Below are 22,934 nucleotides of genomic sequence, written 5' to 3'. Positions count from 1 at the left end.
GGGGCGGGGGGAGGAGGGGGATCCGTCCTGCAGCGGGCGCTGCCCACGCGCGCCACTCTGGGCGCCGTCCCTGCGCTGCACCCGGCTCACCATGGCGCGCCGGGCGGTCCTGGCGCTGCTGCTGTTCGGCCTGCTGGGCGCCGCGGTGTCGGACACGGGTGAGCGTGCGGCGCGGCCGCTGGGGACCCAGGGGGCGCGTCGGGTCCCCGGGGAGGCCCGCGGGCGCGCGGTGCGGGAGGGGGCGCACGGAGGGGGCGCACCGGGGACACCCAGGCTCTCCCCGCCGGGCGCGACTGGCGGTGCCCACGAGTGGCCAACGACCCAAGGAAGGGGCCTCTCCGTGTTTCCTCTAAATGTCTCTCTCCGGGCCGCTTTGGACTCACTCCAGAGACGAACACGTCGGCTTTAGTTTTCAAAAATCTCCACCTCTGAAAAGTCGCAAGGGGCCTGGCTGGGGGGAGCGGTGGCATTCGGCTTCCCCACCCGGGGGACCACCTTCCTTCCCCCCGGCCCCGGCTTTGCGCGCTCGCACGGGGTCGGGTTCCCCAGCGCGCTCCTTTGTTTGGGGTGCGGTGGCGACTCGCCGCCACGCCCTGCGTCCCGGGCCTAAATTTGGACAGGGCGCTGGAGCCAGACGACTCAGCCGCTGGGGGGACGGGGGAAGGGAAATATTAGACACCAGCCAGAGCCTTGGAAACGTTTAAAAAACACGCCGTGTCTCTAGCTAGGCCACGGGGCCTTGAGCGCCCGCGGGGCGCACGGGGCTGGGGATAGACCGGGCGGCCCCCAAAACGTGTTCTCAGCAGACAGCCTCTGTGTTACAGGGGAGAGTTAAGGAAACACAGGGAAAGTTTCCACAGCCAGAAAATCCGTTATAACCAGCCCCCCCATTCCCCCCCACACTCCCCCACGGCTGGCCTGGCCTATTCCTGGTGTTTTTGCTTTACTTTAAAAAAAAAAGTTTAAATCTGTATTGTTAAAAGTATTACAGATACACCCCCATTTCCCTCCCCCCATTGCTCCCCCCCATTGCGCCCCTCCCCCATTGCGCCCCTCCCGCGTTGAGACCTCCCCCAGATTCGCTCTCCCCCCCATTGCGCCCCTCCCCCCAATTGCGCTCTCCCCCATTGCGCCCCTCCCCCCATTGCGCTCGCCCCTATTGCGCCCCTCCCCCGTTGCGCCCTCCCCCATTGCGCTCCCCCCATTGTGCCCCACCCCCCGTTGCGCCCCTCCCCCGTTGCGCGCCTCCCCCATTGCGCTCCCCCCATTGTGCCCCACCCCCCGTTGCGCCCCTCCCCCGTTGCGCCCCTCCCCGGTTGCGCGCCTCCCCCATTGCGCTCCCCTCATTGTGCCCCACCCCCCGTTGCGCCCTCCCCCATTGCGCTCCCCCCATTGTGCCCCACCCCCCGTTGCGCCCTCCCCCGTTGCGCTCTCCCCAGATGCGCTCTCCCCCACCATTGCGCCCCTCCCCCATTGCGCCCCTCCCCCGTCGCGCCCCTCCCCCCATCGCGCCCCCTCCCCCCCAGGCCTTCTGCACACGGTTGCCTGTGTCCCTGGGTTGGGCATAAACGCATATAAGTTACTTTGTTTCTCTTTTTTAAAAGGAAAAGTTGGGATTCCGCCAAGACCCAGGCATTTTATAACTTTCTCCAGTGAATGTTGGCGCGTTGTTTGTGCTCGGTTGATAGGGCTCCGCTTTTAAGTGGCCAGAGGTGCGGGCGTGGAGTTTCAGGGCTGGTCTGATGGGCGGGAGATAATATTTTTGGAACCAGAAAGAGGACAAGGACCCTCCGCCCCCCCCCCCCCAGAAGGCCTAGTTGGTGACTCTGGAGAAAATTTAGCCTGGATCCATAGGGGACGTGCCCATGCTTCTTTCTTTCCTTCCTAAAATGTTCTTACTCATCCTATCCGGCTGCCCCAGCCCAGAAAGAATTTCCCCATAGTTTTGTTTGTTTGTTTCCTTTGTTTTCTGTGTGTGATGCATTTGTTCCAACAGCACCGGTTGCCTCTAAAGTTTCTGATTTATCCCTGCGGCGGCTACACGTGTCTTTATTTCTCATAGATTTTTTTCCTTTCTTGCTTTTTTCTGAGCACCTACTATGTGCCAAGCTCCAGGGAAATGGGTCCGACGTGGTTCTGGTTGGCCAGGCGTGGGTCGTGGAACAGAAATATCCAAGCAGGCCAATGGGACACAGGGCCCCAAGAATGGTGGCTGTTGTGGAATTTTAAAACTCTGGGTGGTTAGGGCGTCGGCTTGTGCACCAGGGGGGCTCGGGTTCGATTCCCAGTCAAGGGAACGTGCCTGGGTTGCCGGTTTGATCCTTGGCGTTGGTTGGGGTGCCTGAGGAAGCAACCAACAGATGTGTCTCTCTCACATCACTGTTTCTCTCTCTCTTGTGCCCACACCCCTTTCCTTCCTCCCTTCCGCTCTCTCTTAAAAAAAAAAAAAATTTAAAAACTCAGAGTGGTAGAGTGGTGACTGCTGGTGATGGTGACTGTCTCCAGTTAATGGTTCTCTGGTCAGTCTGAGATTGCACATCAGGGCAGCCTTGTATTTTTCGGGCCCCCAAACAAATCATTTTGCAATTTTTAGAAAAAAACTAAACTAAAAATAAATAAAAAACCCCACAGCACTGTTCGCCGGAATCCCCTGATTTCTATGCACAGTGTACTTAGCTTAATGCTTTCCGGAAGCTGGTGTTTGCTTGGTGGCAGTGATGGGCGTGGGGGCAATGAGCTCGGGGACAGGGGTGATGATGGGGCCCCAAAAGAGCAGAGAAATCTGTGGTGGCTCCTCCCCGATCCCCCCCAACCTGGTCCTCCTGGGGATGACCGGAAAGGGCTGTTCTGAGGATACAGATGTTCTATCGGGAGAGTTTGTTTTCTGGCCTGTGGAGCTCAGACACACTTTCTGATAGAAATATGCCTTTGGCTTGGTTTCCATTCCGCCTACAGGAGTCCTTGGAGGCCGGGGACAGATCTCCACATTGGAAGCTAATCACACTGGCCTGATTTTAGAGTCCTTGGGACCTGGGGCCCCGTGTCCCAGGGTTTCTTCAGAAATTCCTGAGGGACAGGGAAGGGTGGAGACGGGAAGAGGCCAGGAAAGGACCTTGGTGGCTTCAACCTTGGGTGGAGCCCAGCTTCCCCCATAAGGGGACACTTGCAAAAATGTCCAGAGACATTTTTCGTTGTCATATCTCAGGATGGGGTGCTCCGGGGACCTGGTGGGTGGAGACCAGGGAGGCTGCTCAACATCCAATTGTGCACAGGACGCCCCACGTCAGAAAGTCTCCAGCCCCAGATGTCCTGTCCCTCTGTCTCTATCATTTATCTATCTACTATCTATCTATCTAATCACTTATCTAATGTATATATCTATTAAATCTAACCTGTCTTTTTTATCACTTATTAATCTGTCCAGCTACCCATCCTCTGTCTAATATCTACCCATCTGCCAATCATCTCTGTATCCACCCATCCATCCACCCACCCACCCATCCATCCATCCATCCATCCATCCATCCATCCATCCATCCATCCATCCATGCATCCATCCCGGGGACCCTGGATGATGCCAGAGGACCTTTTTGGTTGTGACAATGGAAGAGTTGCGCCTGGCACCTGGTGGGTGGAAACCAGGGAGGCCGCTCCACGCCTTACAGCGCACAGGGCGCCGGGCATCAGAGAGTCACCAGCCCCAGCGTCAGTAGAGCTGAGGTTGAGAAACTGGTATTGGTGTGACAGGTTGCTGGTAGCTGGGTGCGTCCATTCTGTATTTTTCCTCTCCTTAGACTCCTCGCGCCCGGACTTTCACAAAAACCGGTCATCGGGGGGACCTCAGTGAGGGTGGCTGTGAAATGGGTCTAGGATAATACTGCATCCAGGACCCCACAGGCCCTCCTCTCAAAGGCGGTTTTGTTCTGCATCTACACTGTTTGAAACCTAAACCATCTACCTGAGCTGATGTCTCCTGGCCAGCACGAGACGTCCCGAAGACAATCCGCTTTTTTAAAAAAACACATATGTCTTTATTGATTTCAGAGAGAGGAAGGGAGAGGGAGAGAGAAACATCAATGATGAGGAACAGTGTTGATCGGCCGCCTCCCGCACGCCCCCTACTGGGGATCAAGCCCACAACGCAGGCCTGTGCCCTGACCCGGGAATCGAACCGTAACCTCCTGGTTCATGGGTCGACGCTCAACCACTGAGCCGCACCAGACGGGCAAGACGCTTCATTTTGAAAGGAGGAGAGCTTTTTCTTCACGTGGCTTAGAGGCTCTCATTTAGGACAGAAGTCAGCGTATGGAGTCACCCCAACCAATGCACCATGGGAGGGTCAAGGCGGGACTTGGCGGGTGATGCTGTGAATACTCTTTCCAGCCGACATTTCTTTCCTACAAGGGAAACCCACGGATATCCACGTGGAGCTCGTGATATTCCTTCCTGCTCAGATTTTCCGGCCACGATGGCCTGTTTTAGGGGGAACAGGGTCACCCGTAGGGATGACTGGGTTGGACGTGAGACTGACGTGTCCTTGGAGGCTGGAAATCTCAGGGCATTCAGGGTCCGTGTTGAGTTGTTTTGATGCCCAGATAGTTGAGGAATTGTTTTGATGTCCAGATATTTGATGCCCAGATATTATAGGGTGACCCAGCCCTCGTGGAAGTTGGGGGCAATAACATCGGGCATAAGACATCTCATTCGGCCCTTATGTGGTGGCTTCTGCCAACACTGGGGGTGTCTGTCTCAAGGGAATCGGTCGAGAGGGCACTGTGATCTCCTTTGCCAATTCTTTTGTTTTGTTAACCCTCACGTGAGGATATTTTTTCCATTGCTTTTTAGAGAGAGTGGAAGGGAGGGAGGGAGAGGGAGAGAAACATCGATGTGAGAGAGAGGCACAGCCATTGGTTGCCTCCCGCACGGGCCCTGATGGGCGGGCAAGGAGCCAACCTACAAACCCAGCGACGGGGAACTGAACCTAGGACCCTCGGCTGCGCAGGCCGAGGCTCTCACCACCGAGCCACACCAGGCAGGGTGGGGAACTGTTCTTTTTAATTGACATTTGCTCTTAAACCTTACAAAGGTTAACAGCCTCCCATGACAAACACACGCATTTTTCCACCATAGTTAACTGTGGAAGGCTGTTTTATTATAGTTTCCTCCTGGGAAAATTGCCAGGTTGCCCAAGATACTGACATGGTTGGTTGGTCCCAGCTGGTGCTACAGTGTTGGTTCTAGGCATGGCCTTGTCGTCGAAGAGACTACTGCTGGTCAACCATGCAAGATGCCTTTTTTTTTTTTTTAATGTATCTTTATTGTTGAAAGTATTAGAGACATCCCCTTTTTCCCCCTGTGGGTCCCCTCCACCACCACCCCCTGGCCTTCCCCACACTATTTATTGCCTGTGCCCATGGGTTACGCACATATGCATAGAAGTTCTCTGATTAATCTTTTCCGGTCTCCCCCACCTCCTACCCCCCTTCCCTCTGAGATCCCTCAGTCTGATCCATGCTTCCAAGTCTCTGCATCTATTCTGTCCGTCAATTTATTTTGTTCATGAATTTCACATATGGCTGAGATCATGGGACACCTGTCCACCCAAGAACTTGATATTGTTTCTGTCTGCGCCAGGCTCTTGGCTGAAAGGTGCTAAGTCAAAAATTCCGGTTTTGTGTTTACCTGGTTGGCAGTATCGTCCACATCTCGGGAGAGCCTTGCAGACGACTTCCCTTTGTTGAAATTCCTGTTCTTACGCTTGCTTTGCCGGCTTTTTAAAACCGACGATGGGACAGTGATATCTGGGCGTGTTTCCGCTTTGTGTTAGAATGACTCAGAGTTGCCGCCGTCCCTCCTGTGGTCTCCGAGAGTCATAGTATTTTCTTTTTTAAGAAAAAATCCCCGGAACAGGAAACAAGCAACTTCCTTTTTTTCCTCGACCGCGAGGGAGAACCGAGCCCTGAAACCAATGTTTTTCAAAGTGAGCCAGGTGTGAGTCCCGTGGATGGGCTGTGAAATTAGCTGCGTTCAAAAAGAAAGTTAAGCCCGGCCGGTGTGGCTCAGCGGTTGAGCATCCACCTATGAACCAGGCGGTCGCTGGTTCGATTCCCAGTCAGGGCACAGGCCTGCTTTTCGGGCTCGATCCCCAGGTGAGGGGGTGCAGGAGGGCAGCCGATCCATGACTCTCTCGTCATTGATGTTTCTCTCCCTCTCCCTTCCTCTCTCTCTGAAATCAATTAAAAAATATATTTTAAAGAAAGAAGATAATTCAGTAGATTAGAGTGGAAACATCAGCCAGACTGTTTCCCACAAGCCCTGCTCAGTAAGCATGGGTGAGGCTTTGGTATCTGGTCCTCTGGGTGGACTAGGCGGAGACATAAACATATTTGTTACCCTGGACGGAATTTCACAGCCTTTGCAAATCGAAAGCCCTTAAAATCTATGTGGCTTTCTGGACTTTGACATGTTTTTGGGTTTTTTTTTTTTGGTTTTTTTTTTGGAGAGAATCCCTCTGTTTTAGACAAGGGGCTTAAAAGTTGCAGTTCGCCGGGAGATTTTTTTCAAAGAGCAAAGCAACCGCTTTGAGAACCAGAATTTGTTTTAATTTGTCGAGCGAGAGACTGAGCCGCCTTCTCCGAAGGGCCTGAGCTGCTGTTACATTCGGGCGCGGGGAATGCTGGGAAGGCGTTACTCATGTGGAAACAATGTTGCCAGGATTCCTGCTTCTGTCTGTTTCTGCAACGCGCCCGTGCATTTCTGCGGCGACACAGCGGACCTGCATTATCTGCGCCCCAAAATAATAATAATAAATGGATTATGTTGTCCTGGGGCAAAAGGACTTGGAGGCGTATAGATTTTTCTTTGTCTGGATTTTTTTTTTTTTTTTAATGTATTGATTTCAGAGAGAGGCAGAGAGAGGGAGAGAGAGGGAGATGGAAACATTAATGATGAGAGTCAGGGGGCGGCTGCCTCTTGCACCACGCCCCCTACTGGAGATTCAGCCAGAAACCCAGGCCTGTGCCCTGGTAGGAAATCCAAGCGGTCACCTTTGGGTGCATGGGACAGTGCTCAACCAGCTGAGCCTGGACTACTGTATACTTTTTAATGCATAAGATAAGATACGCAGGTTTGCAGAAACAAACAAAAAATTATATTAAATCGACTATCCAGTGCCAAAACGAATGGATAGCCTCAGCGCTATCCATTCTCCTGACTTCCTCTGTCTCCCATTCTCTCTCCTGATACCGGAGCGGTGGTCCAAGATTCAGACCTGCTCAGCAACCCCTCCATGGTTTCTGGAAACCCAGCTCTGAGGGTTCTCTTTGCCTTGACTCCGCAGCAGGGTGCACCCCGGAGCTTGGAGGGATCACTCTTGCCCAGGTCTACCTGCATGATCTGATTGATATTGGTAGGGGGCTGGGTCCCCATCAGGGTTTTTAAAAAGCCCACGAAGGGGCCGTTGTGTGTGATGGGGTCCTCGAGAATCGCGGAACTCTTGTTTAACCAGACTTACCATTTGCACTGCATTTCTCTGGACGGCGGGACTGTTCTTTTGAACGTTCACAGCTGCGGGGTGCATTACCTTTTTCAGAAGGTGTTTGCTCTTATTTTATCTTCGCCAAGCCCTTGAGGTATGGATTGCGGCCCTCGCGTAGATGAAGTCTCTGAGGTGAGAGAGTTCCCTCGGTTTCCGAAGTTCACGTGGCCAGTGTGGCGACAGGTGAAAGTGGAAATAAGTTCTGTTAACGGCAACACATGGCAGTTGGGGCCCGTGGGCTTGGGCGTGGACAGTTGCCTGTGGAGGCGGCACTGAGTTCGTCAGGCGTGGACCTTGGAGGGACGGCTGCCTCTGCCAGTAACGTGGCTTCACGGGGAAAGAGAATGTCCCGTATTTAGGGAAACTCAATACAGAAGAAAATTTTCTCAATGTTGGTAGCAAACTTATCTAAGACCCATCACCAAGGCCTCTCTGACTTCTTATGGATTCTACCATCCAACTGTCTATTGGTTCATCCACCCAGTTATCTATCCATCAGTCCGCACACTCACTCTCCATCCGTCAGTCCATCCATCCACCCACCCATCCACCCATCCATCCGTCCATCCATCCGTCCGTCCGTCCGTCCGTCCATCCATCCATCCATCCATCCGTCTCTCCATCCATCCGTCTCTCCATCCATCCGTCTCTCCATCCATCCATCCATCCATCCATCCATCCATCCATCCATCCATCCATCCACCCTTTCATCCATCCATTCACCCATCCATCCATTCATCCATCCATCCATCCATCCATCCATCCATCCATCCATCCATCCATCCATCCATCCACCCTTTCATCCATCCATTCACCCATCCATCCATTCATCCATCCATCCATCCATCCATCCATCCATCCATCCATCCATCCATCCATCCATCCATCCACCCTTTCATCCATCCATCCATCCATCCATCCATCCATCCATCCATCCATCCATCCATCCACTCACCCATCCATTTACCCACCCTTTCATCCATCCATCCATCCATCCATCCATCCATCCATCCATCCATCCATCCATCCATCCATCCATCCATCCTTCCTTCCATCCATCCATCCATCCATCCATCCATCCATCCATCCATCCATCCACCCACCCACCCACCCACCCACCCATCCACCCATGAAGAATGATGGAGGTTTCCTAGTGGAGCAGTCATTTTCTCAGGGCTTTGAGGCATAAATAGGAGTTTTCCTGGTAAGGGAAGAATGGGTTTGATATTAATGCTAAGTAGAATATCCGAGTGAAGGGTCAAGAAGGGTGGAGGCGCCCAAACTGTGTGACTCTCGGGGCCTCCCAACTCATTCACAAGAGGCTGCAGATGATTTTTAAATTTCCCAGGGACACACAGTGAAGTCTATTAGACACCACAGGAACTATTAGGATTAAGTTCCGTGTAGGAGAGACTGGGTTCACGGGGGTTCTGGAACCTACTTTCTGCAGCAGGGGTGAGGGAGCAGAGGGTCCTAGGTGGTCCCAGCTTCCCTGTGAGCCTCAAAGTGTGTCCCCAAGAAGGGCTCCCCAGGGTAGGTGGGTCAGGGTCCCCCAGAAGCTTGTTAGAAATGCAAGTTTCCTTGTCACATCCTCTCTACACCCTGGTGCTCACGTCCCAAAGAAGATGAAACAGTTGGTTCTTTTTACCCGAAGTCACCTCAGATCGGGGTCTGTTTTAAAATTATATGATTTATACTTTCTACATATCATTATTACTATTCTAGAATTTCTATTCTAGTTTTATTTCTATAATTCATTTATTTCAATTTATATATTTATATAATTTATAAACTCTGCATATAAAGTATAAGTTATTTAATTTGTAATAATATAATTGTGCAACTTGTATAATTTATTATTATAAATGTTTGCTTTTCATTTCTATAACTGTTTATATTTCATATCTGTTTATTTCTATAATTTATACATTCTATGTGTAAATTTTATATTTTGTAATTACTATAATTTATTCTTATACATCTATTTTATTTCTACTCTAATTTGTTTCCATTTTAGTTTTACATATTTATACAATTTACACATCCTGTGTATAAATGACATAATTTGTAATTTCTATAACATGTTATTGAAGCTACGTTTTTATCTATTCTTCTAATTTTATTTCTATGTTATTTCAATTTTAACTTTAGATATTTATTTATATAACTTATAAGTTCCCTGTGTTACTTTTATGAGTTATGCAACTTCTATTATAAATATTTCATTTCTACTCTGTTTTTACTTCTATAATTTATATTTTATTTCTATGGGGTGTCCCCCCAAAAAATGTATACATACACTTTGAATAATTATAAAGGCAGTTCATAATTAAAATACAGTTCATTTTCAAAATTGAGCTCTTAGCTGTTACAGGGTGTATATATTTTTTTGGTGGTGGGGGGAAACCTTGTACTTTTTTATTTATACAGATTCTGTACATAAATTATATAATTTTTACGAGTTATTGTCACGAGTATTTCTATGCTCGCTCCATTCCTACACGAGCAAACCCTCCTGACAGAATTGCAGAGAACCTGACCCTAGTTTCCCACGGTGCATCTGTGGTGGTTTGGGGGGGGGGTCTGTCACAGGTGAGGGCACACCCCCGGCCCACCCCCCTCAAGCACCCGCAAAACCCAGGGTCTTGGAGATTCACTGGGTTCCCCCGTCTGAGTCTCAGGATGACAGGCCCCGGTAAAAATGCAAAGATTGCTGGAATCAGAAATCAGAAGGGAGAAAGCGCTCAGGGTGAGTCATGCCAGTCACCAGGCAGGAGGGTCAGTGGCCTCGCCCAGCCGTGACTCACCCCCTCTATGCATAACATCTGGAGCTTTGAGGGGCCGGCTGGAAACCAGGCTTCCGCTGATGGGCAGATGGATTGCTCCCAAGTTTACCGAGACGCCTATGAATCGAATATTTTCCGGCCCCCAGGCTCCATCTCCGCGTCCCTCGGCCCCCCGGCCCCAGCTCTTGGCTGCCTTGGCCCCCTGCCCATTGCCCCGTGATCTGGGGGGACGCCTGTGTGGTCCTGGGTGGGGCCAGCCTGGAGGAGAAGGGAAATCCTCCCAGGGCGAGACTCTCTTCGTTTTCCTGTTTACACTCACAGCTGCCCTGGGGTGCCTGGGCCCACCTCGGGGTATGGGGAGCACTGGGCTGTGGGTGGGCAGGGGACTGAATGGTGATAGTCACCATGGTCCTGAGACAAAGACTCTAGAGGAGGCAGAAGCAGCTGGGGTGGTGGGATGGCCAGGGCCCCCCAAAATTGTATCTGCTCTTACTGGGTTTAAAGGACACCGGGGGTCAGGGGAAGGCATGGACGTGTGGACCCAAAGGGGCCCCACGCTAACCCGACAGGCTCAGGGGAGGCCTGCGGGCGGCCTTGCAAACTCAGAGGCCTAAAGGAGCCCCACGGGATGGTCTGAAATGAAAACTTTCCAACTAAAAGCAGTTTATGGAGGGTCGTCAGGTCCCAGGCTGGTATCTCCGCTGACAAAGGTCCATCTTTACCGGAACTGAGCCTGTCTATTGTCTTTCTGCATCTACGATCACATATCGTTGGCATGTCAGAGCAATTTCCCTTTTTCCGGGCCCCTCAGCCGCTTTTTTTGCCTTGCAGCTGGCCCAACGGTCCAAGCAGACTTTCCCAAACCTTCCTAAATTTCCTTTTCTTCAAGCCATCAGAAATGGACACATAGAAATACAGAACGTCCCCCCGCCCCCCAAATGTACAGGCACTTTGAACGGTCATAAAGTCAGTGTTGGCGAACCCACGGTTCATGTGCAACGTTTCAAAGAACCTACAGAAATGAATATAGATATATATATATTTTTTCCGTCGACGCCTGTTTTCAAACGGACGACCGTTCTGGTATTTTTCTGGGGTGTCTGTTTCTACCGGGAGCATGTGTGGGTTGTGAGATTACAGATCAGTGGCTAAAAAAAGGCAGGATTTTTTCTTTCTGTGTCTTCAGCCACGAAAACGTGGATTGGAAATTGTTTCCCATGTATTTCGAAGGACCGGCCTTTTGAGATTAATGCACCTGCCAAATGACCGTTTCCCGCTCTCTTAAATTCTGCCAGATTCACCCAATACAGGCTAAAGTGTTTCTTTTAGGCATTAAAGCGAATGTTTAGAGCGAGAAATCACAACGCATTCGTACATTTCCAAGAGCTGCAAAACACCCAGCCCGGCCGCCTTTAAAAAAAAATGTTTTCTAATCATTTTCTAGTTGACTCTGAGTTTCTTCATTTCTAACTGGACTCTTTTTTCTCTTAGGTGATGATTTCAGCTTACAGGATGCCTTGGATGGTGAGTCATGTTAACAGCATTTATAAAAAAAATAAAAATACCGTGAATATTTTACTGGGATGTAGTAAATATATTTAGACGTGTTGTGGTGTCCTAATGAGACTCACGTAAGGCGGGGGAAATCAAGATGCCTTCGGCGGGGCGAGTAAACGTCCCCTGGTGGTGTAATTTTCACACCCGGTGGTGGTCACAGATGCCCGGGGGAACTGGCAGGAGCTTGGGGAGGGGGTGTCCAGGTGGGGACGCTGAGGGGGGACAGAGCGGGAGCCCCATCTGATCTCGGCCTCCGTCTGCACATGATGACTTCCCTCTGTGTCTGTATTTATTCTTCTTTTTTTTTTTTTTAATGTTTTTATTGATTTTAGAGAGAGAGAAAGGGAGAGGGGAGAGAGAGAGAAACATTGATGTGAGAGAGAAATATCCATCAGCTGCATCCCACACGCACCGCGACCAGGGGTGGGACCCGAAACCAAAAAACGGGAGCGTCATTGAGAGTTGAGTCTGTGTCCCAGATGCAAGTTGTACTGACTGAAATGTCTCTTTCTCTTTAGACAGTGTCAAGAAACCCACGCAACCCCCCAAAAAACCCAGCTTTGGTAAGAAACAAATGTTTTTCATACGCAGGGACAGTGGGCAAGTGACAGTCGTGCCTCCCGGTTTCTCCCAAGAGCTGGACGAGACGCGGGCAGGTTCCTAAAGACGGGTAATTCGGGGGCCCCCGTTGAGATTTCAAGGGCCCTGTGACACGTCCAGCGATGCCTGTAAGAATGGAGGCGACGCTTCTGGGAGATACTCTCGGGCCGTCTGCACAGTATGGCCGGACGTCTTTACTCCGAGTGTCTGTGATTCTTGGCGGATATTCATTTATTTTTTATTTTTATGAATTCTCCCCCGAGGGTGTGTGGATATTTTTTCCTTTGGTTTTTAGAGAGAGTGGAAGGGAGAGAGGAGGGGAAGAGAGAGAGAGAGAGAGAAACATTGATGTGAGAGAGACACATCGATGGGTTGTCTCCCACATGCACCCCAACCAGTGCTGGGGATGGAACCTGCAACCCAGGTATGTGCCTTTGACTGGGAGTCGAACCCAAGACCCTTAGGTGCGTGGGCCAACACTCTAACCACCGAGCGCACTGGCCAGGGTGATTTCTTTCATTTTTGTTCCATTCGTACTTTTTTTTTTTTTTTTATCTGAGAGGCGCGTGATGAGAAAATCGGTTGGGAATTGGGTTTTTCCTCAAGATCCTGGTCAGGCTGATATCAGAATAAAGTCTTTTCTTCATAGGAAGCCTTTTCTTTTGATGTTTCCCACCCCCTTCTTCCCCCCGAACTTGGGTATTAACAACAATTTCTCCTCCTTTAGGTGACGACTTGAGCTTGGAAGATGCCCTGGGTGGCGGAGGACATGGTGAGCGCTTTCATTTTTTTTTTTTAATATAAGTTTTTTTATGTTTTTTTTTTTTTCATTGATTTCAGAGAGAGGAAAGGAGAGGGAGAGAGAGAGAGAGAAACATCAATGATGAGAGTCATTGATCGGCTGCCTCCTGCACGCCCCCTACTGGGGATCGAGCCCACAACCCGGGCATGTGCCCTGACCCAGAATTGAACCCTGATCTCCTGGATCCTAGGTCGATGCTCAGTCAACTGAGTCACACCAGCTCGAGCTTCACTTTTACATTGAAAACTGTGACAGTCTTAATCATTTTTTAATTTTCAACTACATGTGACATACAAATACAGTTGGCGTAAATAGATGTATAACAGCAATAAAGTAATTTTTAAAAAAAATACACAAAAATACTCTGACTGTCTTTGGAGGGGAAAGAAGACAGACTGGCTGCCCTCGCAGGTTTCGCTGCCACGTGACCTGCACAGTCACTCACTCCAAAGGGGCCCCATCTACGGTTGAACGCTGTGTTGCCAACATACTGAAATGATTCATACAGGTGGAATGAAACAGGGACCCAGCATTTTCTTCTTTTAAAAAATTTATCTTTATTATTGAAAGTTTTACAGATGTTCCCCTTCCCCCCGCATTGGCCCCCTCCACCCCACTTCCGCCCCTCCCAGGCCTACTCCACACTATTGTCTGTGTCCGTGGGTTATGTATATATGCCTGTAAGTTCTTTAATTAATCTCTCCCCACCCAACCCCCAACCCCCCTGCCTTCCCCCTGAGATCCCTGAGCCTGCTCCATGCTTCCATGTCTCTGGATCTATTTTGTTTGTCGATTTATCTTGTTCATTAGATTCCAGATATGAGTGAGACCATGGGATGCTTGTCTTTCTCTGATGGGCTTACTTCACTCAGCATAAGACTCTCCAGGGACCCAGCATTTTCTTTTTGTACCGGGACCCACAACTTTAGTAGCTGGTCCAGACACCTGCTTATTAGTTTCTATTGGATTGATGTGAACTAAACTATGGCAGCTGGGAGGCGATGGAAAGAAATGGGCAGGGGGTTGAGTGTATTTGGATGTCTCCGCAGCAACCAAGGACACACTTTGTAAACCGTTTGTATGCAAGTGGATGTTTTGTGTTCCTTACTGAAAATTGCTCATGGTTGCAATTCTCCTCTTTACCCAGGGACTCCTGCTCCACCGAAGCCCAAACCTTACCCAAACCCCAACCAGCCTGGATCGTCTGGTAAGACCCAAAAGCTCTGCGGGTTCCAACTGGTGTCTGTTTGGAGAACAGTCATTTCCACATCAGCTGAGGAGGGCGTAGTTTCAGATTTGCATGTGCCGACTGTGCTCTTTCCGTGCAGGACAGTTTCCGAAAAGATGTTTTTGGTCTGCATGTGATTTTTTACTCAGTGGTTGCTGATGTTGCTTCCGAGGTTTTATGGGCCCTTTAAAGGGCTCAATGTAATATTTTAAATATACAGAATTGATATGAGGAAGTATATCAGCTTTTTAAAAAATATATGTTTTTATGGATTTTAGAGAGAGGAAGGGACAGGGAGAGAGAAACATCAATGATGAGTCATTGATCGGCTGCCTCCTGCTCGCCCCCTACTGGCAATGGAGCCCAAGACGCAGGCATGTGCCCTGACCGGGAATCGAATCTGCGACCTCTTGGTTGATAAGTCGATGTTCAACCACTGAGCCACACTGGCTGGGTTAAATATTCTTAACAGTATTTTTTGACAAGCAAGACTTTCTTCACGGTGTCTTTTATGCTTTTGTGATCCTTCTGTATTTTTGTGGGTTTTTTTTTTTTTTTTTTTTTGCAGCTGTTTTGTTCTTTTAACTTCAGAATCATTTTGTCATGGTTCCTCTCTCCTCTTGGGGACAAAACCCTCGTTTGTATTTATTTATTTTTTCCTTTGCATTATTCAGAAATATAAATGGATTTTCAAAGCGGCGACACATTTGGAAGGTGGCACTTTTTTCTTGAGATTCAATTATGTCTGCCTCTTTCTCGCTGTTTCCTTAAATGTGTTTCTAAATTGTTTTCCCCTGTTTTTATTTATTTCTGTGAATACATTTTAAGTCCATTAGTTTTCTGTTCATTTCTGTAATAGAGAAAGGGCTTTTGTAGATTTTAAAAAAACTATTCTCTTAATGATGAGCAGCCTTTTAACTTTTAATGGATTCTCTTCATTTGTTAGCTTTTCTAAGAAGACTGTCACGTTGTTGTGCAAAGATTTTTTTTTTTAATGTTCCCGTTCTGTTTTTATTTTCTCTCTACAATTTACTTGTACGTGTATCCTTTTTACCTCGGCTAGAAAACCCAAGTTCACTTTAAAATAGGAGAGGAGAGAACCGACATTTGCGTCGGCTGACTTTAGATAAAAGAGATTTTTTTTGAAAGTCTGATATTCATTTCAGGAAATATCTTTCTATATTTAATTCACTTTCATTTACTTAACAAGAGTAAATATTTCATTTTGGTAGGTGCCTGTGATCATCAAGGTCGATGGTCTTTTTTTCCTCTTTAACCCATGAATATGATGAGATTTTTTAAAACATGTTTTTATTGATTTCAGACAGAATGGAAAGGAGAGGGAGAGAGAGACAGAAACATCCATGTGAGAGAGAAACGTCGATTGGCTGCCTCCTGCACGCCCCCGACTGGGGATCAAGCCTGAAACCCGAGCATGTGCCCTGACCGGGAATCGAACCGGGGTCCTCCTGTTCCAGGGGTCGATGCTCAGCCAACTGAACTAGGCCGACCAGCCTGAAGGATATTTTTATCTAAAATATATCTGTTTATTCATGGAATAAACTCTAGTTAGTCATGATAAGCTTTAGTAAACTGATGAATTAAATAAGATGTGTGTCAGCTTGCTATTGTTGGCTAATGAAGCATTCCTAAATCCGGAAGCTTAAAGTTTTTAAAAAGCGATGATGTCTCATGACTGGGCTGGGCTGGACCGATGTGGTGTGTCTGGGGTCACCCCAGTCTGGGCTGGCCTCACCTGGGGTGATGGGGCTTTTCCTCCTGTATCAGTCACACCCTAACACCAGCCTTATGTGAGCTCATTTCCTTTTTTAAAAATATGTTTTTATTGATTTCAGAGAGAGGAAGGGAGAGGGAGAGGGAGAGAGAGAGAGAATCATCAATGATGAGAGAGAGTCATTGATTGGCTGCATCTTGCTCGCCCCCTACTGGGCATCGAGCCCATGATGCGGGCATGTGCCCTGACCGGGAATCGAACCAGCAACCTCTTGGTACATGGGATGGTGCTCGATCCACTGAGCCACACAGGCCGGGTTGTGAGTCTACCTAAAAACACTGGTTTGTCTCCCGTTTTGCTAACATCTTGTTGCCCAAAGCCAGTCATCTTGCTGAGTCCAGAGTCAAGAGATAGGACAAACCCACAATGTGGAGAGTGCAGAATGACAGCCTTCAATGAAATGATCCTACACGACATTGAGCCCTTTGGGATTGTTTTTATTATTTTATTTTATTTAATTTTAATTTAATTTTATTTATTTTTTATTTTATTTTATTTTATTTTATATTTTATTTTATTTTATATTTTATTGATATTTTATTTAATTTATTTTTTATTTATCTTATTTATATATTATTTTATTTTATTTTTAATTCTCACCCAAGGACATTTATTTTCCATTGATTTTAAGAGACAATGGGAGGGAGATACGGAGGGGGACAGAGAGAGAGAAACATCAATGTGAGAGAGACTCATCAATTAGTTGCTTCCCAAACGCTCCCTCACCGGGGCTGGGGATCCAGCCTGCAACCCAGCTACATGCCCTTGACCAGGAATCGAACCCGAGACTCTTCGGTGTGCGGGCTGACGCTCTAACCACTGACCCACACTGGCCAGGGCAGAGCTGTTATATTTATATCCAACAGGAACATTGGTGTTCACTTTGCATTTTTTTCCCCGATGCCCTCTTTTCAGCTTAATTAGACTTTCAGGCAAGACTAGTTTTCCAATAGAAATGGAATTCAATTGCAACTGCTTTTTTTTCTTTCTGGAAAGGTGTCTTCCATAAAGTAGTACCTTCCTGGGGCCCTTCCCAGATCAGCTGTGGGTTTTAATGCTGTTTCCTTCAGCCCAAGACATCCAGATCCTCCTGAGAGTTCCAGGGTAGATAACACTGTTTTTTGTTTTTTTTTCTAGGTGGATTTTCAGATTCCGATCTCCTTGATGGGACAGCTGGTGGAGGTAAGAGTTAGTCATTTTTTCACCTCTTTTCACTGTTTACAGGGGAACCCCAGTTCTCGAATTTAATTCATTCCAGAAGGCTGTTCTAGAAGCCATTTGTTCGAAAACCAAATCATTTCTTTCCCATTAGAAATAATGTAGATTGAATTAATCCATTCCAGGCCCCCCAAATGATTTCTCATATACAGTGTATGTCCAATGTACTGTCTCATCTATAAACAAACACTTGTTAAGTTTATCGAACCACCCTCTACTAGCTTTAAACTAATTTTTTCTATATCGCTGCCCCCGAAATGCTATCACTAGCTAATTGCATTTCCTTTTTCCAAATCAACAGTTTTCCTACCTTTTCAATTGCCTGTGATTGTTGTTTTGTGAGAACTTTCATAGCCTTTGCAATATCAGCACTCTTGATGGCCTCTTTATGACTTAAAATTGTGCCAATTGTCGATTTTGGGAGCAACAAAAGCATTTTCTCCTTCGTTTGTTGCCTGAGAGACACTTTTTGTCATGCTAATGTATCAGCATGAAAGGGTTGTCAGGTTGAAAACTAAAGTTTTGTTCCAGAACTGAGACATTTTTTTCTTTGAACAACTTGGCCGAGAACCAAACTGTCCGAGATGGGAGATGTTTGAGAACCGAGATTTGACTATTTCCTATGGCTCACCTCCTGGGCAGAATCACGGCAGGGTCTAAAGTCTTAGCCCTTGGATCTCTCCCTCTGAGCTCTGCCATTTACTGATGCGTCAAGGGGTGGACTGTAAATCCTGCCCTGGGGAAGCTGGTCCCTGGCTGCCCTGTTGATGGTTCAGGGAACTCCTCTCCTTTTTCCCTGGGATGGAGCCCAGTGCGAACTTCTCAGACACCTCCGAAATGACCCATTCACCTATGTCTTCTGTAATGATCTCATGTTGCTTCTGTGTTGTTTCATATAACCAATGAATGTTGAAATCATGGCCTTGAGAATGGAGTGATGCAGCTTGGCTGAGGGACTATCAGTGGCTCTGTTAGAATTAGAAAATATGTTTCTGTCTCTGTGTTTAAAATCTTAGATCAGAGGAGGGTCCAAAAGAGTATTTAAAATAATCGGTCAATAAAAAAATTTTTAAAAATATATAATATGTTTATAATTGTTAGAATATACAGGGTGTCCCAAAAAATGTATACACACTTTGAATGATGATATCAATTCCAATGAGAAATCTGAAACGAAAGAAATATTGGAATTAATAATTACTCAAATTGTGCATACATTTTTTGGGACATCCTATATTTATATGTATTTGCTATATTTATATGTATTTGCTATGTTTATATGTAGTTTGTCTTAATATATTTTATATATCAGGGAGTCAACAGAAATATGCCTTGGGTCCCCCATCCCACCCTCATTGGCATAGGCAGGATCTCAGGTGGGCTCCAGGACCCTGACCCGGATTGTCCCCAAGCCCAGTATGAGGGGACAGAATTCCTGAGGCACCTTCAGGACTCACTGGGTGGTGGATCTCCTGGAGCGCACCGTGCAAGGATGGCTTGATTTAGGTTTACAGTAAACGTGAGACAGACGATACCTTCCGCAGAGCGGGGCCATTCTGCTTGACGATGGAAAAGGGCTCACGGATATCAAATGTCCTTGTCACTGTCGTGGTCTCTTCCGGTAAAATCCCTTCACAAGTCACAGTCACAGGAGCTGGTCCTAGGGTTGTGTTTTCTTTACCCAAAAATCTCCCTGATGCAACTGGTCAATATGTTTGTCGCTCTCTTGCAACTGGAGGTGGCGGTGCTGGTGGCAGAGACAGTCCTGGCGGTGGTGGAGGAAGCCAGAGGAATGACGATGATGGACAGAGTACGTACACTTGGTTTCTGAAATCTTGGCTTTGGATTTTTTAAAAATGGGCATGAACAGCTGGGAGCCTGTTTGCATGTGGCCACGCAGGCCCTGAATGGTGCAGCCCTGTCCCATCCCAGCTGGCACCTCCCACTGCAGAACCTGTCTCCTTGCCCAAGAGCTTCCTCCTGGAGCTGTTAGCACCCTGTCCTCATCGTAGGATGGGGCGGTGGTCCCACTGGAAACCAATTGTGCTGGACACAGTGCAAGCAGTACAACTAATTGCAATTCTACGTATGACTTTCTGGGGTCACGCACCATCCGGGAACAGCAATGTGGTTGTCCCTTTATACCACGCCAAAGGATTTGAAGCTGTTTTTGGGAATTGGACAATGCTCAGGAATGGGGCTCCCTCCGAAGTCACCCTATGACTCACCCCCAATCGTATTTCTCTGGGCTGGGCCACCAGCCACCTGCCCTGGGTCTCTCAATAACAGTGTCTTGTGTCCTTCCCACAGCCGAGCCCCAGGGTGTGATCCCTGGCATCATCGGGGCCGTTGTGGTCGCTGTGGCTGGAGCGATTTCCAGCTTTATCGCCTACCAGAAAAAAAAGTTGTGCTTCAAAGGGGATGGTAAGGATTCAACTGCTGCTTCCTTCTTTTTGTGCCTTACTGACTTAAAAACTGCATTTTCTTAAAAAAAAAAAAAAAAGGCAAAAAAGCTTAGAGCCCTGGCCAGTGTGGCTTAGTGGTTGAGCTTCATCCTGTGCACCAAAAGGTTGCCGGTTTGATTCGATTCTGGGTCAGGACACATGCCCATGTTGTGGGCTCAATCCCCAGTAGGGGGCGTGCAAGAGGTGGCCCAGTGGATATATTGCTCTCACATCGATATTTCTCTCTCCCTCTCCCTCTCTCTAGAAAATCAATTAAAAAAAATATATGTACATTTTTTAAAGTGAGCAATATTGAAAAAAATCTAGACTGAGAAGAAAACTTAGGAGCAATCAGAAAGGTGCCCGTGAGCCCCCTGAGCTCTGGATTCCAGGATGGGTTGGGAGGAGGGCAGGGGCGTCCGTGGTTCAGACTGGGAATGGCATCTCCGTGTCTCCTCTTTGCATTCACCCTGGGGTGGTGTCGTGTTTTTGTTTTCAGCTGAGCAAGGCGACATCAACATGGAGAACCATCGAAGCACCAACGCAGAGCCACAAGGTGAGAAGAGACGCTGATCCCAGCAGCTATTTTCATTCCATTTCTTTTTTCTAAAAACAATTTTTTAAAATTTTTATTGATTTCAGACAGAGAAGGGAAGGGAGAGGGAGAGAGAGAGATGGAAACATCCATGATGAGTCATGGATTGGCTGCCTCTTGCTCGCCCCCTACTGGGGGCTGAGCCCACAACCCAGGCGTGGAACCAGCGACCTCCTGGTTCGTAGGTTGACACTCAACCACTGAGCCACGCCGGCCAGGCATCATCATAGTTCTCCAACCAAATGAGCTATTGTCTCTAAGCACCAAAAATGCAAAAGAGATCTCTAAAATTTAAGTGAACTGATCAGAAAGCTGTAGCCCCAAATTACTGTAAAATAACAAAAACGAAGGAATCTCATTAGACAGTTATTTATTCTGAAATTTGAGCAGCTCGCAGAGGTTTTTCCCTGACTTGCAGAAGTTGCTGGTAGAAAATGTTTCTCTCTTTTTTTTTTTTTTTCCTGCTCTTACTGAAGTTTCTATTAGTTCCAGTTACATTGTATCACACTATGGAGTTCATTGATTTTTTTTTTCCCCCTCCCCTAGCAGATTAGATACAGTTTTGGCTTTCTGTCCCTGAGGCGTTTCAAGCCCATTTATCTTATAATCAAAATAGAGTCACCGAGTCCGAAACTTCGAAGAGGCAGATAGTCAAACGTGCATGTTGGGGGAGCTGGGGAGCCCGCTTGTGAAATCTTTTCTTGTCTTCTTGTTCTCCGCAGTTCAAAAGACTCTTCTCACGAAATAGAATATTGACAGCGTAAAAGCCCCAAATGGCCCAACGTTCACAGCGGGATTGCAAGAGTCGCCTGCTGCACCTCCAAAGAGTGCCTGCAGGAGGGCAGGGCCTGCCGTGCCCAGACTAGCCCGGCCAGGAACCACCCCACCTGGACCAGCCCCACCTGGACCAGCCCCACCTGGACCAGCTCCACCTGGACCAGCTCCACCTGGACCAGCCCTCCAGGAACCACACCTGCCTGGACCGGCCTTGTCTTGCCCTGCCTTTGCTCAAGTTGGATTCTTGTTTTTTAAACTTACATGTGGTTGACCTCTCCCCATCCTGGGTAGATGTTGACTGACACTGAGTTTTACATCCAGAGGAAAATGTCCCTCACCTTCTCCAAGGCACTTAGGGGTTCCTATGAGACGTGAAAAAACCGCCCATCGCAAAGCCCCCCGTCATTCGAATTTCAGGAACCCTGAGCTGTTTACAAAACTACGTGTCCATGGGACACGCCCGCAAGTCCCTAAGGCTGGCAATTCAAAAAGTGATCCGTTGCCTCAAAATCTCTTTCGTTTCTTAGGATATTTTTACACCGGACAAATAAAAAAGAAATGAGAAACCACATACTTTTTACGGACATATTTTGCTGTGGGGGTAACGTTTAAAAACGGTTTCTGGAGACGAGTGGGATGGACCCCGTGGTCCCTTTCCTGCGACTGTAACGCAAACCATCAGCCCCAGTGCTTGCTCATGTTCTGGGTATTTTTTTTCTTCATGAAATTTTCACTTGTCTTGTCACATCCCAAACAAGTACTTCCCAGAATTCAGATACTTCCTTGCCTTCAGATACTCCCCTGCATTCAGATACTCCCCCTGCATGCAGATACTCCCCTATATGCAGATACTCCCCTGCGTGCAGATACTCCCCTGCGTGCAGATACTCCCCTGCATGCAGATACTCCCCCGCATTCAGATACTCCCCCGAATGCAGATACTCCCCTGCATGCAGATACTCCCCTGCGTGCAGATACTCCCCTGCATTCAGATACTCCCCTGCATGCAGATACTCCCCCTATATGCAGATACTCCACTGCATTCAGATACTCCCCTGCATGCAGATACTCCCCCTATATGCAGATACTCCCCTGCATTCAGATACTCCCCTGCATGCAGATACCTCCCCCTACATGCAGATACTCCCCTATATGCAGATATTCCCCCGCATTCAGATACTCCCCCGCATGCAGATACTCCCCTGCATGCAGATACTCCTCTGCATTCAGATACTCCCCTGCATGCAGATACTCCCCTATATGCAGATATTCCCCTGCATTCAGATACTCCCCTGCATGCAGATACTCCCCTGCATGCAGATACCCCCCCTGCATGCAGATACCCCCCTGCATGCAGATACTCCCCCTGCATGCAGATACTCCCCTATATGCAGATACTCCCCTGCATGCAGATACTCCCCTGCATGCAGATACTCCCCAGTATAGCCCAGGCAGGAGGCAGCTAATCAATTGCTCTCTCATCATCGATATTTCTCTCTCTCCTTCCCCTTTCCTCTCTCTGAAATCAATAAAAATATATTTAAAAAAAATTAAAAAGAAAAATACCTACTGGGTGCCCTTGTGGTCCAGGTATG

The 22,934-nt window shown here is 48.1% G+C and overlaps 1 protein-coding gene across 1 annotated transcript; it reads left to right on the top strand.

Annotated features, from left to right (window-relative positions):
• Positions 1–34: 34 nt before the first annotated feature.
• Positions 35–21,908, top strand: CD99 (CD99 molecule (Xg blood group)). The gene is made up of 10 exons (XM_087813626.1): positions 35–158; positions 11,815–11,847; positions 12,399–12,443; positions 13,208–13,252; positions 14,430–14,489; positions 17,443–17,487; positions 19,262–19,333; positions 19,834–19,947; positions 20,467–20,523; positions 21,285–21,908. Exons 1-10 carry the CDS (start codon positions 92–94, stop codon positions 21,308–21,310), a joined length of 564 nt encoding a protein of 187 aa, XP_087669752.1. The 5' UTR covers positions 35–91; the 3' UTR covers positions 21,311–21,908.
• Positions 21,909–22,934: the final 1,026 nt, after the last annotated feature.

Source organism: Miniopterus natalensis, chromosome X (assembly GCF_054644295.1).
Source record: "Miniopterus natalensis isolate mMinNat1 chromosome X, mMinNat1.hap1, whole genome shotgun sequence".
Taxonomy (NCBI): domain Eukaryota; kingdom Metazoa; phylum Chordata; class Mammalia; order Chiroptera; family Miniopteridae; genus Miniopterus; species Miniopterus natalensis.
Note: the sequence above shows the minus strand (reverse complement) of the source record. Positions and strands in the feature narration are given on the sequence as shown.